The sequence below is a fragment of the Hyla sarda genome, chromosome 4 (genome assembly GCF_029499605.1).
Source record: "Hyla sarda isolate aHylSar1 chromosome 4, aHylSar1.hap1, whole genome shotgun sequence".
Taxonomy (NCBI): Eukaryota; Metazoa; Chordata; class Amphibia; order Anura; family Hylidae; genus Hyla; species Hyla sarda.
The window spans coordinates 47,738,492-47,751,553 of NC_079192.1; the positions used below are offsets into that span (position 1 = coordinate 47,738,492).

General features: G+C 44.5%; 1 protein-coding gene across 3 annotated transcripts in view; it reads right to left on the reverse strand.

Moving 5' to 3' along the window:
- Positions 1-13,062, reverse strand: part of EVI5L (ecotropic viral integration site 5 like) — a 58,003-nt gene that overhangs the window by 26,237 nt on the left and 18,704 nt on the right. For all 3 annotated transcript variants that reach the window (XM_056570775.1, XM_056570773.1, XM_056570772.1), the window contains exons 3-6: positions 7,662-7,827; positions 5,459-5,683; positions 3,535-3,609; positions 790-915 (exon numbers count right to left, since the gene is read on the reverse strand). In XM_056570775.1, coding sequence (XP_056426750.1) covers positions 790-915; positions 3,535-3,609; positions 5,459-5,683; positions 7,662-7,827 — 592 coding nt within the window. The remainder of the gene's footprint in view (positions 1-789; positions 916-3,534; positions 3,610-5,458; positions 5,684-7,661; positions 7,828-13,062) is intronic.

Genomic DNA, 13,062 nt, shown 5'->3' on the forward strand with positions numbered 1-13,062 from the left:
AAATCTCCCCCCATAGACTTCTATGGGATTCTGCACTCCCATTCACACTTCTGAATTTCCGCTGAATGAAGTAAAATACAAAAGATATTCCTAAAGAAAACCTGATCCGGAGCGCTCTAGACCTGACCGGGCAGAAGGTTCACCTTCCCACATGTCAATGACCCTAAGCACTCAGCCAAGACTACACAGGAGCGGCTTAGGGACAACTCTGTGAATGTCCTTGAGTGACCCAGACAGAGTCCTGACTTGAACCCAATCGAACATCTCCAGAGAGACCTGAACATGGCTTCCACCGACAGTCCCCATCCAACCTGACAGAGATTGAGAGGATCTGCAGAGAAGAATGGCAGAAAATCCCTAAATCCAAGTGCGTAAACCTTGTGGCCTCATCCCCAAGAAGACTGGAGGCTGGAATCACTGACAAAGGGGCTTCAACTAAGTCCTGAGTAAAGGGTCTGAATACTTATGTCACTGCAAGATTTTTGTTTTTCCTTTTCGAAACATTAGCAAAAATATCTTACAAGGGTACAAAGAAGCAAAGGACCTTCAGTCATGGGGCCTATAACATATAGATAAGTTTATGGCAGTTTTTTCCAACCAGGGTGCCTCCAGCTGTTGCAAAACTACAACTCCCAACATGCCCGGACAGCCTTCGGCTGTCCGGGCATGTTGGGAGTTGTAGTTTTGCAACAGCTGGAGGAGCCCTGGTTGGGAAACACTGCCTTGTGGCATTGTAAACGTATCTACTAAACCATATTACGATTAGAAAATACTGAAGAGCGGATGTACCTGTAACATATACTCCAGCTGGTATATACATAAGCCGAGCTCAGCCATACTGGGCTTAAACAGCTCTCGTAACCGGTACTCCTGCATCAGCCGGACAAACACACAGAAGGCTTCTTCCTCTGGCATCTAATAGGGTGAGGAGAAATGGACATATAAAGAAAGGCCCAGAACTCTATAAGGCTGCATGCACACCAAGTTTTCGCAATACAGTTCCCGTATCAGGTTTTTGAAGAAAAACCGGACTAAGGGTGCTTTCACTAGGGATCGACCGATATCGTTTTTTTAGGGCCGATACCAATAATCGGTGTAGGTTAGGGCCGATAGCCGATAACTTATACCGATATTCCGGTATAAGTTATGGGCTATTTAACCCCCTGCGACACCGCTGCAGATCATTGATTTAAAGCGGGCGCTTTAAATCAATGATCTGCAGTGGCTTTTGCGGGGCTATAGGCCGCGGCCGCCACCACCCGCTTCTCTCCCTCTACCTGTCAGGGTGGTCCGGGCCATCCATCCTTCCTGTATTGTCCGGGGGCGTTCCGGGTGAAGAGTGAACCGGTCCAGGCTGTCCTTCTTCTCCGGGGGTCATCTTCTCCACTCCGGGCAGGCTCCGGCCTAGTACGCTGCATAGACGCCGCTGCGCAGTGACGCCCGTGCGCAGCGACGCACCTGACGTCGCGGCGTCTATGCAGTGTACTAGGCTGGAGCCTGCCCGGAGTGGAGAAGAGGACCGCCGGAGAAGGACAGCCCGGACCGGTTCACTCTTCACCCGGAACGCCCCCGGACACTACAGGACGGATGGATGGCCCGGACCACCCCCATTACGGGTAAGTTACATTTTTTTATTGACTCGGAGGGTGGGGGAGGGGCCCGACCGGTATAGAGGTATGGGCAAAAATCCATACCGGTATACCGCCCAGCATCACGGTGGGGGGGTGCGACGCGGTGCGGCGGGTCGGGGGGGGTGGCGGTCGCGCTGCGGTGGGGGCGGTGCGGGGCATTATCGGCAAGGTAATTGCCGATACCGATAATGCCCAAAATGGTGATTATCGGCCGATAATATCGGCCATACCGATAATCGGTCGATCCCTAGCTTTCACACCACGTTTTGTTAAATACGGTTCCCGAATACGGTTGGGAGGAGGGGGGGCGGGGCTTAATCACGGCGCCCGCACTCAGCCGTATAGGGGAACCGTATTTAATGCATGTCTATGAGCCGACCGGAGGGAACTGCGTTTTTGCCTACGGTCGGGAAACCGCATACGGCTGAAAACGCAGCCGACCGGAGGCTGCGGTTCACTCCGGTCGGCTCATAGACATGCATTAAATACGGTTCCCCTATACGGCTGAGTGCGGGCACCGCGATAAAGCCCCGCCCCCTCCTCCCAACCGTATTCGGGAACCGTAAGTACAAAACGTGGTGTGAAAGCACCCCAAGGCTGGGTTCACACCACGTTTTTGCAATACAGTTCCCGTATCAGGTTTTTGAGGAAAAACGGATTCCTCAAAACCTGACTAAACTGTATCAAAACGTGTGTACAAATTTTAACTCGTATACAGTTAAAAATCGTATACTTATATTAAAATGACATCCGGTTGCATCCGTTTTTTAAGAAAAAAACGTATATGTTTTTAACTTTTCACTCCATTTTGAATAAAGTTTTACTTGTTTGATTGAAATTCCAAGAAAAAAAACTGCAAAGTCAAAAACCGTATGGTGAAAACCGTATGGAACTGTATGCACATACAGTTCTGTACGGTTCCCATTGACTCCCATGTTTAAAAAAAACGTATATGGTTTAATACAATTTTTCAACCGGACCTAAAACCGTGGTAGACTACAGTTTTGGGTACAGGAAAAAAACCTGGCAAAACTGTACGGGATGCAAAACGGACACAACCTGATGCATCTTTTGGCATAGGGTTTTCAATGGAGAGTCAATGCATACGTTTTCCAATACGGTTCCATACGGTTTTCACATAGAAAACGTATACAGGAACTGTATTGCAAAAACGTGGTGTGAACCCAGCCTTAACTGTATCAAAATGTGTGAAGCCGCTGCGCTGTACTGTACTATCCTGTGCCCGGGCTGCAAAAGTAAAAAAAAAAAAAATTAATAAAAAAAAAAAATAAAAAAAAATAAAAACTTTCACTCACCTTCCTACGTTCCCCCGGTTGCTGGCCTCACGGTCCTCTTGCTGCTTCATGGGGACGGGAACGTCACAGAGCATTCGGCGTATCACCGGCCGCAGCGATGTCCCGCCTCGGCCGGTGATAGGCTGAGCGCACTGTCATGTAAGAAGTTGGCTGGCTCCTTACATGACAGTGGGCTCAGCCTATCACCGGCCGAGGCGGGACATCGCTGCGGCCGGTGATAGGGTGACAGCTCTGTGACATTCCCATCCCCAGCGTGAAGCCGTAACCAGAACAACGGGGGAATGTAGGAAGGTGAGAGAAAGTTTATTTTTGCAGCCTGGGCACAAGGATAGTACAGTACAGCGCAGCGGTTGGTCACATATGCAGCACTCGCGGGTCACATATGATTAGTTCCCCGATGTGGGGACAGCGCGCTGCGGCTGATAATCCATTCATTCGAGGGGGGAGGGGCCCATCCGGTATTGCAGTATGGGGAAAATTCTTATTGTGCAGGAAAAAAAATTTGGTATTCGGTATGAACCGGTATATCGCCTAGCACTAGTGTAAGCAGTATATAAAACCCAGAGACTGTAGATAGGAGGACTCACCTGCATGAGGAGGAGGCCCACAATGAAAGCGCTGCCCTGACAGTAGCCCACTTCTCGGTCTATCAGTGAGTAAGCCTGGGGTGGGGGGAGACAACACTCTGTATAATACCACTTCTCTATATTTTAGATTATTATTAAAATATGGAGATTCACTTAGACACATTCCCAAGACAGCAATTTGTGACATTATATTTTCAATTTTTCCATTTATGCAGCTGAATTGAAGCTTTTGTTTTGCAGGACTAGGTGTATTTTTTAATGGCCCCATTTATTTTACCATACAATGCACATTTTTGGGGGTTTCGTTTTTACAGAGCTCGCTGTGCAAGATGAATAACAATGGGGGAGATGTATCAAAACCTGTCCAGAGGAAAAGTTGCCCAGTTACCCATAGCAACCAATCAGATCGCTTCTTTCATTTTTCAGAGGCCTTTTCAAAAATGAAAGAAGCGATCTGATTGGTTGCTATGGGCAACTCAGCAACTTTTCCTCTGGACGGGTTTTGATAAATCTCCCCCATTATGTTGTTATTGTTTGGACGTTTACATAAGCAGCAATACCAGTTTCAATTTCAATTTTTTATTGCATATTATTATTATTTTTTTTTTATAAATGAAAATATTTTTTTTAACTTTTAATTTTGGAGATTTTTAAAACCTTTTCTTTATTTTTGAACCCTACTGTGGCACTTGACCTACTTCATGCTAGGTGTACCAAGATGCCCAGGACCCATCAAACATTGTTGTGTGGGGGGGGGGGGGGGGGTATAATGGGGCTATGGACCATGACATCTAAAACAGCCGGGATAAACATTCTGAGAAAGTCCCACACTTTTTTTTTGTTCAACTGTTTTGTTTTATTAAAGAATTTTTCTTTAAAACAGATATTCGACAGTAAAGAAAAGTATGTGGAATAATAAACAAAGGTCATTACATATTAACAAGACCAGGTTACAATATGGTAATCTGCTTAGATCCGGCTGTCAAGATGTTGTAAAGTCCAGATTTTCTCAGTTTGGCTCTGAGAGTATCCGGGGAAGACCCCATATCAGGGATATTGGGGGTCATTTGCTAATCTTTTCCCGACAGTCTCTTGTCGTTTTCTTTGCGACTTTTATGGCGCAAGATGTCTGCGCCATAGAGCACAGAGCTTGCGCCATGGTGCAGACACAATGCGACTGTACATGACATACATTCCCGACCAGCACGACATTTTCCCTCAATAACCCGAAAAAGGGGCGTGTCCCCGACATTTTGTACAAACCCTACCAATTTATAAAAAAAAACTTACTAAAACTAGTCGGGTTTTTCCCCTTATAAAACCCACAACCTGAAACCAGGTCTTTTTTTTTTTTTTTATTAAAAATGTGAATTTTTTCTTTTGCATAATATAAACTAAAATGATGCTAATTTGATGTTACAAAGGTCTTGTCTTATTAATGTCTATCCCAAAAATGTGATTTATAATTTCTGATCAGGTTATTTTTAAAAGAGGTCTCTTAAGGGATTCTCTAAATGATATTTAATTTTATTATAAATTATTAAATATTTTTTATTTATTTTATTTAAAAGATGCGAAAAGCATCAGATATTTCAGCTCTTCTTGTCATTTTTAGGAGATAAAATACTGCCCTCTAAGCTCTTCAACTGCTCCGGAGCTTCTGACTGGATTTTTCCCGCTCGGGTTAGTATAGTAATTGACGTCATGCGCCCGAAAATACGTTATGCACCCGAAAATATGCCGTGTGACAAAACGGTGCGCTAAATTAGTGAATTAGAAGGGAAAGGGGTGTCGGGAAACATCCCAAACCGAAAGAAAAAATAACCGACACAATAGTAAATGACCCCCATTAAGTATAGATAGAAGCCGTTATCTAAAGTCCCACCCTAAACGACTATGTGATTCTCCCATGTTTTCTTCTTACCTTCATGACATTAAACAGCCCCTCCTGCCCCATGCTGTCCTGACCCCGGAAGAAGTCATGCTCAGGGTAGGTTCGAGCAATGTCCCTCCGAATCAGCTTCTCACATGGAGAGGACATCCTCAGAAGATCAGCATATTGCTTTTTCACTGGCATATCTGTTGCGTTGCACAGCATCTGCCATACTATGGCTCGAAAGTGATGTGGGATCCCTTTGCGTATAAGTTCCTGTAAGACACATAAATAAGAAGGGAACAATAAGAGGTTTCTTGTAAGAAGCATTCATATCATGCACACTCACCACCACTATTGCTACGGTGTCATCTGTTTTATCCCAGCTCTGCTGCATCCACACATTTCATTACTGGACCTTGCTCATGTGACTACTGATCAGACACCATCTTTCCTGTCAGATTTCAAACTGAATTCTCTCCCTTTCAAATCCACTGTCAATCCCATGATGCATCAACACAGCGTTATAAGAGCAGCTAGAGCCAGTAACCTATCTGACTGCTGGGAGGACACTGTAATAATTCTTATCTCTATATTCTCCTGAATAAGCTAAGAGACTATAGGTATACACAGTCAGAGTGGCTAAATTGTCATCAAAGCTATTATAACTATGTGACAGGAGCTGTTTAATCAGCATCTGTAACATGATGGGAGTTTCTGTCTCCTCCCTGTGTATAGCTTGTGTGGAACAGTCCATGCAGTTTCACCACACAGGAGCTTCTAGTAGTAGAGAAGAGAAACACATGTAATTTCCACTGAGTCACAACGAGATCACATGACCCAAGTGACGGAAATTAATCCAGGAATTGTAAGATAGAAAAAACAACTATATGAGGTAATACTAGCTGAATTATTTTTATATATAATATAATATATATCCAAAAAGAAAGTGAGAATGTCCGGCACCTCTAGTCTGAGAGACCGCAATCGTTGTTGTCAATTAGGCAGTCTAACAGTGTACCGATAGTATTGCATGCTATGATCCTCCAAATGGTGGTGCAGCGATCCAATAAGAAATAGCAGATATATACTGTATGTAGAAGCAAAATGGAAGACGCACTCACCAATGTCTTGCTGGGATGAATCAATTCTTTATTGCAGCGTGTAGTTCATAAAATCATCGGGTACACAAGTGCACAGGGAGCTGAAGGTGGACACAGGCAGGGGGAGGCAACTAGTTTCGCGCACGTGGGCGCTTCCTCTGGCTCTGCGAGCGCGAAACTAGTTGGCGCTGAAGGCGCAAAACTAGTTGTAGCTGAAGGTGGACACAGGCAGGGGCAGGCAACTAGTTTCGAGCACGTGGGCGCTTCCTCTGGCTCTGCGAGCGCAAAACTAGTTGCCACTGAAGGCGCAAAATTAGTTGTAGCTGAAGGTGGACACAGGCAGGGGCAGGCAACTAGTTTCGCGCACGTGGGCGCTTCCTCTGGCTCTGCGAGCGCGAAACTAGTTGGCGCTGAAGGCGCAAAACTAGTTGTAGCTGAAGGTGGACACAGGCAGGGGCAGGCAACTAGTTTCGAGCACGTGGGCGCTTCCTCTGGCTCAGCGAGCACAAAACTAGTTGTCGCTGAAGGAGCAAAATTAGTTGTAGCTGAAGGTGGACACAGGCAGGGGCAGGCAACTAGTTTCGCGCACGTGAGCGCTTCCTCTGGCTCTGCGAGCCAGAGGAAGCGCCCACGTGCGCGAAACTAGTTGCCGCCCCCTGCCTGTGTCCACCTTTTTATACCCACCTTTTATGCACTTTTGTACCCGATGATTTTATGAACTACACGCTGCAATAAAGAATTGATTCCTCCCAGCAAGACATTGGTGAGTGCATCTTCCATTTTGCTTCTACATGCAGTAATATAATATATAGCCTGACTAGCTGCACAATGAATAATAAAAAAAAACATCTGTTCTTTTAAAAAAGAAATAACACTATTCCCCAACTATAGATAAACAACTACGGCTGGCATAAAGGCATGGCAATGCACCTTTTACAGGCCCCGAGTACGGCCTGTGACCAGGAATAGGCGGAGAGTATTACAGCTGTGCAGTGATCCGTCCTCACAGTCGGTGTTAATGATTCCCCGTGGTGTAAGACATTGTCCTGTAATGTAATATACCCCGAGAGCAGAACATTAAGTAACCTCTTCCCTCCAGAGACCTGTGGTTGATCAGAAGCTCTTGTAGATCATCTGCACCTCTCACTGACCTTCAAAAGCTTCTCCTTCCTCCTAGTCCACTCCTCCCAGTGAGTGACAATGCGTCCCCATAGCTCCCAGCTGTCCTGGTCCAGAGGTGGTGGCCCCGGGGAGGTGACACTGGTCCTGCAGGATCCAGAAACACTGCGTAGGGATTTGGAGTCTGCTTCCAGGAGCCTAAGACACAGAAAGGACAAAAAAGTACAATATACCACTATATAGAAGCAGATTTATCAAGCTCTGTAGTAGATTTTTTTTTTTTGTGTAAAAAAGTCACAAATACTTGCGACTTTTCTATACATGCTGCGACTTTGATTTTTGCATATTCCAAAGCACATTTCTGAAATCTGCGCTACTGAAGCCCATCTTGTATCACAGCACTTCTAGACCCTTGTTTTGAATATTATTAAAACTTATAGCTTTATTGATATGCTTTCAAAAAAAAAAAAATTAGAGATAATTAAAGGGTACCTTTCATCAAAAAAACTTTTGATATATTATAGATTAATGTATGCAGAATAACTTTCCAATTGCATGTTATTAAAAAATATGCTTCTTTCTATTTAATTTTCCACTTTGAAAAAATGACCACTAGGGGTCTCCCTACCAGTCCTTTTTTTTTTTATAGATTTCAGACTCATGCTGGAGTCCGTGATCTCAGACTGCAGCCGGGACACAGACAAACTCAGCACTGCTCCCTGGCAGTGAGCAGTGGTGAGTATGTCTGTGTTCCGGCTGCTGTCTGAGATTTAGGACTCCTGCATGAGTCTGAAATCTATAAAAAAAAAAAAGGACTGGTAGGGAGACCCCTAGTGGTCATTTTTTCAAAGTGGAAAATTAAATCGAAAGAAGCATATTTTTTAATAACATGCAATTGTAAAGTTATTCTGCATACATTAATCTATAATATATCAAAAGTTTTTTTGATGAAAGGTTCCCTTTAACATAAATTGTGACTACACACTTGTGACACAAAGAAAAATGACTACCACAATACCTGAAAAAAAATCTGCATATGACCAGAGTCAGTCCTGACTAATGGACAGTTTAAATTCAGATACAGTCAATGGTCAGCTGACAGTACTTGATCGGTCTCCCAGGATAAAAAGACCAGAGCAATTACTTAAAGCTCACAGTGTCCCCAATAGGGTCAGAGTGACATATAATAACTTCAAAAAAATCACTCTCCCACTCTATCGTAATGTTATCAAAAAGCATAAATGGGGGGCATTCCACTCACCACCAAATTCATGCATCCACCATAAATCATAACACCTCTTGGGCAAAATAATGTGAAAAGGTAATAAAAAAAAAACATTACAGTTTTGTGCCCTTTTGTTCCGACGCTTTTCCCCCCCATACTTTCGGGGTTTCTCAGGGAACATACGGATAACTCGTCCTAATGATATGGACAGGTGTCAAAAGATGAGGCTGGCTAATGGATAATGCCAATATACCTCATTCCCTCATGCACCGCATAAAGATCAGGTGTGCGCCCCGATCGGTAGGTATTACCACACGCCTGTCGACCCACTGCTTCACGTAGCAGGGAAAGTTGGAGCCCATTTTGAAGATCACAGGGTGGACCCCCCGTGATCAGACACTAATCCCCTATCGTGTGGATAGGGGATACATTTTTAAAGGAAAACTGTAATCATCTTTACCAGCACTAACCTGTTATTACAGGTGTGTAGTGCGTGTTATACTGACACTTAACTATCCCCCATGTGATGTCCTATTGGCCAGTCATCTTCCTCGTTCGGGCGGCAGGCTTGGTGCGCGGGCAGAGCTTGAGGAACACCCTGACACTGCTGCTGCTTGATCGCTGGATCTCGCAGGCTCAGGGAAGCAGCCGCATCGAAGTCAGCATGCTTCTGAAGCTCCGCCTGTGCACCAAGCCGGCCGCACGAATGAGGAAGATAACCGGCGAACGAGGGCACGGACCGGGGAGAGATAAGTATGGCTACGATCAGTGTCACACACACTACACACCTGTACCAACAGGTCAGTGTGGGTAAAACTCATGACAGTTTCCCTTTTAGGGCTGGAGTATCTCTTTAATATGCAACCCTATCGCTATTTTATATTCATACGCAGTTTAATGTCAAATCCTAAAATCTGTAGCTCTCAAAAGACTGACTCCACGGTGATCCATGGGAATTATATGTAATAAGTCAAAATATAAAGCTGCCACTTTTGTAACTTTTCAAAATAATATTTCTAGCACCGAAGTCCCTATGTTGCAGTACTTCCCTTCACCCCTTGAGGGAATCCTGAGCAAAGGGCTTTAAAGGGGTATTCCAGGTTTATACATCTCATATAAATTGTATGATCCCACGGATCCCGCCGCTGTGGACCCCCACAATCTCAGAGCAGCCCCCTGCATTCTGTGCCAGGTGCTTCCTCCGAGACAGAGACGTGATGTCATGGCCAAGCCCCCTATGGGCATCACACCATGCCCCCTCCATTCATGTCTATGGGAGGGGGCGTGACAGCCGTCACGCCTCCTCCCATAGACATGAATGGGGGGCGTGGCGTGAGGTCACTAGGGGCGTGACGTCACATCCCCGTCTCGGAGCAAGCGCCCGGCACAGAATACTGGGAGCTGCACCAAGATCGTGGGGGTCCACAGCGGTTTGACCCCTGCAATCATACATCTTATCCCCTATCCTTTGAATATAAAGGGGTACTCTGGTGGAAATTCTTTTTTTTTTTAATCAACTGATGCCAGAAAGTTAAACAAACTTGTAAATTAGTACTTATTAGCAGCTGTATGCTACAAAGGAAATTCTTTTCTTTTTGAATTTCTTTTTTGTCTTGTCCAAAGTGCTCTCTGCTGACACCTGATGCCCCTATCAGGAACTGTCCAGAGCAGGAGAAAATCCCCATAGCAAACCTATGCTGCTCTGGACAGTTCCTGACAAGGACAGAGGTGTCAGCAGAGACTGTGGACAAGACAAAAAAGAAATTCAAAAAGAAAAGAATTTCCTCTGTAGCACACAGCTGCTAATAAGTACTGGAAGGATTAAGGTTTTTAAATAGAAGTAATTTACTAATCTGTTTAACTTTCTGGCACCGGTTGATTTAAAAAAAAGAAAGATCTGCACTGATGGAGGTGGTGGCCGAGTATTGCCTGCCTGTTTAGTGATACGTTTCGTGATACCTCCATCCATACAGCTCGTGGAATGATATTCAGCCTCGTATATGGTAATGAATGCTATCTTTAAACGCTATGAATGAAATCGGAAAAGAAGCCAGTCTGCGCTATTCACCCAGCCCCATGTGTCTGAAAGAGGACATTGTGTAGAGGATGAAAGCCGCCTGGCTTCTCTATCTATACGGCATTGTCCTGCTGGCACAATTGCAGCTGACTTTCCCAGACGCGCAGTAATGGAGGATTTCAGCACCGGCTCTGGGCACATTTTAATGAGCTCTGTACAGAAATGATGAAATGTGACACTCATACCAGCTACGGGCAAGATCACCCACTGTGTGCCAGCCTCATACTATGAGGGTAAATCCTACAGCCATGTACCATCCCGCAGAACCTTTATCTATCTTACTGCTTACAGACAGCATGGAGGGGTGAGGAGTTATTCTTAGTCAGCGACCTATAGATGATATATGGAACGTACAGGCTTTCAAATATCTTGACCTAAACAATATTTGACTATTCGCAGATTCATATCCAATGGCTCCCAATCAGTTATATCCCCCTCATCTATATTCACTGCTTCTCTAACCATGTGACCTGTTTAGCTCTCTGAGGGCAGCTCACACAGGAAACAATGGCAGGGGCTTATGGTTTGTGTAGACTTTTGCAGCTGGATTTTCAAAGGCTGTTTATGGGGGTTCGATTTCGAAACAAATCAGCTGGGATGCCTTGTAGAGTCACGGAGAGCATAGATGTATAACTTATTTACGTTTTTATTTTTAACACATTAGGTTGGATATCTCCTTTAACCCCTTAAGGAACATGCTCATTTTGGCCTTAAGAACCAGGCCAATTCCACCTCTCCTAAAATCCATAACTCTTTTATATTTCCATCCCCAGACCCATATAAGGGCTTGTTTTTTGCGTAATCAATTGTAATTTGTAATGACACTTCTCATTTTACCATAAAATGTACGGCAAACCTAAAATAATCATTATTTGTGTGAGGAAATTTAAATCAAAAGCGCAAATGTGCTTATTTTGGAGGGTTTTGTTTTCACACTGGACATTTTATGTTAAAAATTACATGTTTTCTTTCATCATCCACATGAAGATTAGAAAGAACGGAGCACTCACCGCCAACTGTACAACACAGATGCTTCTTTATTTACTCACATAAACTGGACACAGCGGGGTGGCAGACAGGTTGAACAAACAGCGGGGGAGGGGTAATATCTTACATCACAGCGGATTCCCGATGTGAGATATCCCCCCTGCGCTGTTTGTTCCACCTGTCTGCCACCTCGCTGTGTCCAGTTTATGAGTTTATGTGAATAAATAAAGAAGCATCTGTGTTGTACAGTTGGCGGTGAGTGCTCCGTTCTTTCTAATCTTCATGTGGATGAATATTGTGGACTGTACAGATTGCGTGTAGCACCACCCAGCAACACTAGCGTTCACACAAGCACAGACTAACTTCCACTGACACCTGTGTTCTCCTGGCTGCATGAGTTGCAGCGGTACCGGATTGCCTGCTTCTCCTGTGTGTTGTAACATGTTTTCTTTATTCTGTGGGTCACTCCGATTAAAACGATACCCATGGTTACATACTTTCCTATTATTGTACAAAATCAGTATGTTTAAAATCACTCTATCTTTACCACCTATAACTGTTACATTTTTCCGTATACGGGGCTGTGTGAGGACTCATTTTTTGCACCATGATCTGTAGTTTTCTTTATGTATATGTGACTATTTGATTGCATTTTCTAAAAAATTTTGTGAATTTGATGTGACCAAAAAGCAGCAATTTTTGACTTTTTTAAAATTTTTAAATGTTATTTTTTTACGTTTACGCTGTTCACCATACGGGGTTATTAAAGGGGTACTCCACTGCTCAGCGTTTGGAGCAAACTGTTCGGAACGCTCGAGTCGGGAGCTTGTGACGTCACGCCCCGTCCCCTCAATGCAAGTCTATGGGAGGGGGCTTGACGTCATGAGGGGGCGGGGCTATGACGTCATGCCGGCTCCAACGTTCGGAACAGTTTGTTCCAAATCCTGAGCAGCGGAGTACCCCTTAAACATTATATTTTGATAGATCAGACATTTACGCACGCGGCGATACCAAATAGGTTTAATAATTATTTACACCCATTGTCCTTAAAGAGTTAAAGGGATACACCGCCCCTATACATCTTATTCCCTATCCAAAGGATAGGGAATAAGATGTCAGATCGCCGCGGTCCCGCTGCAGGGGA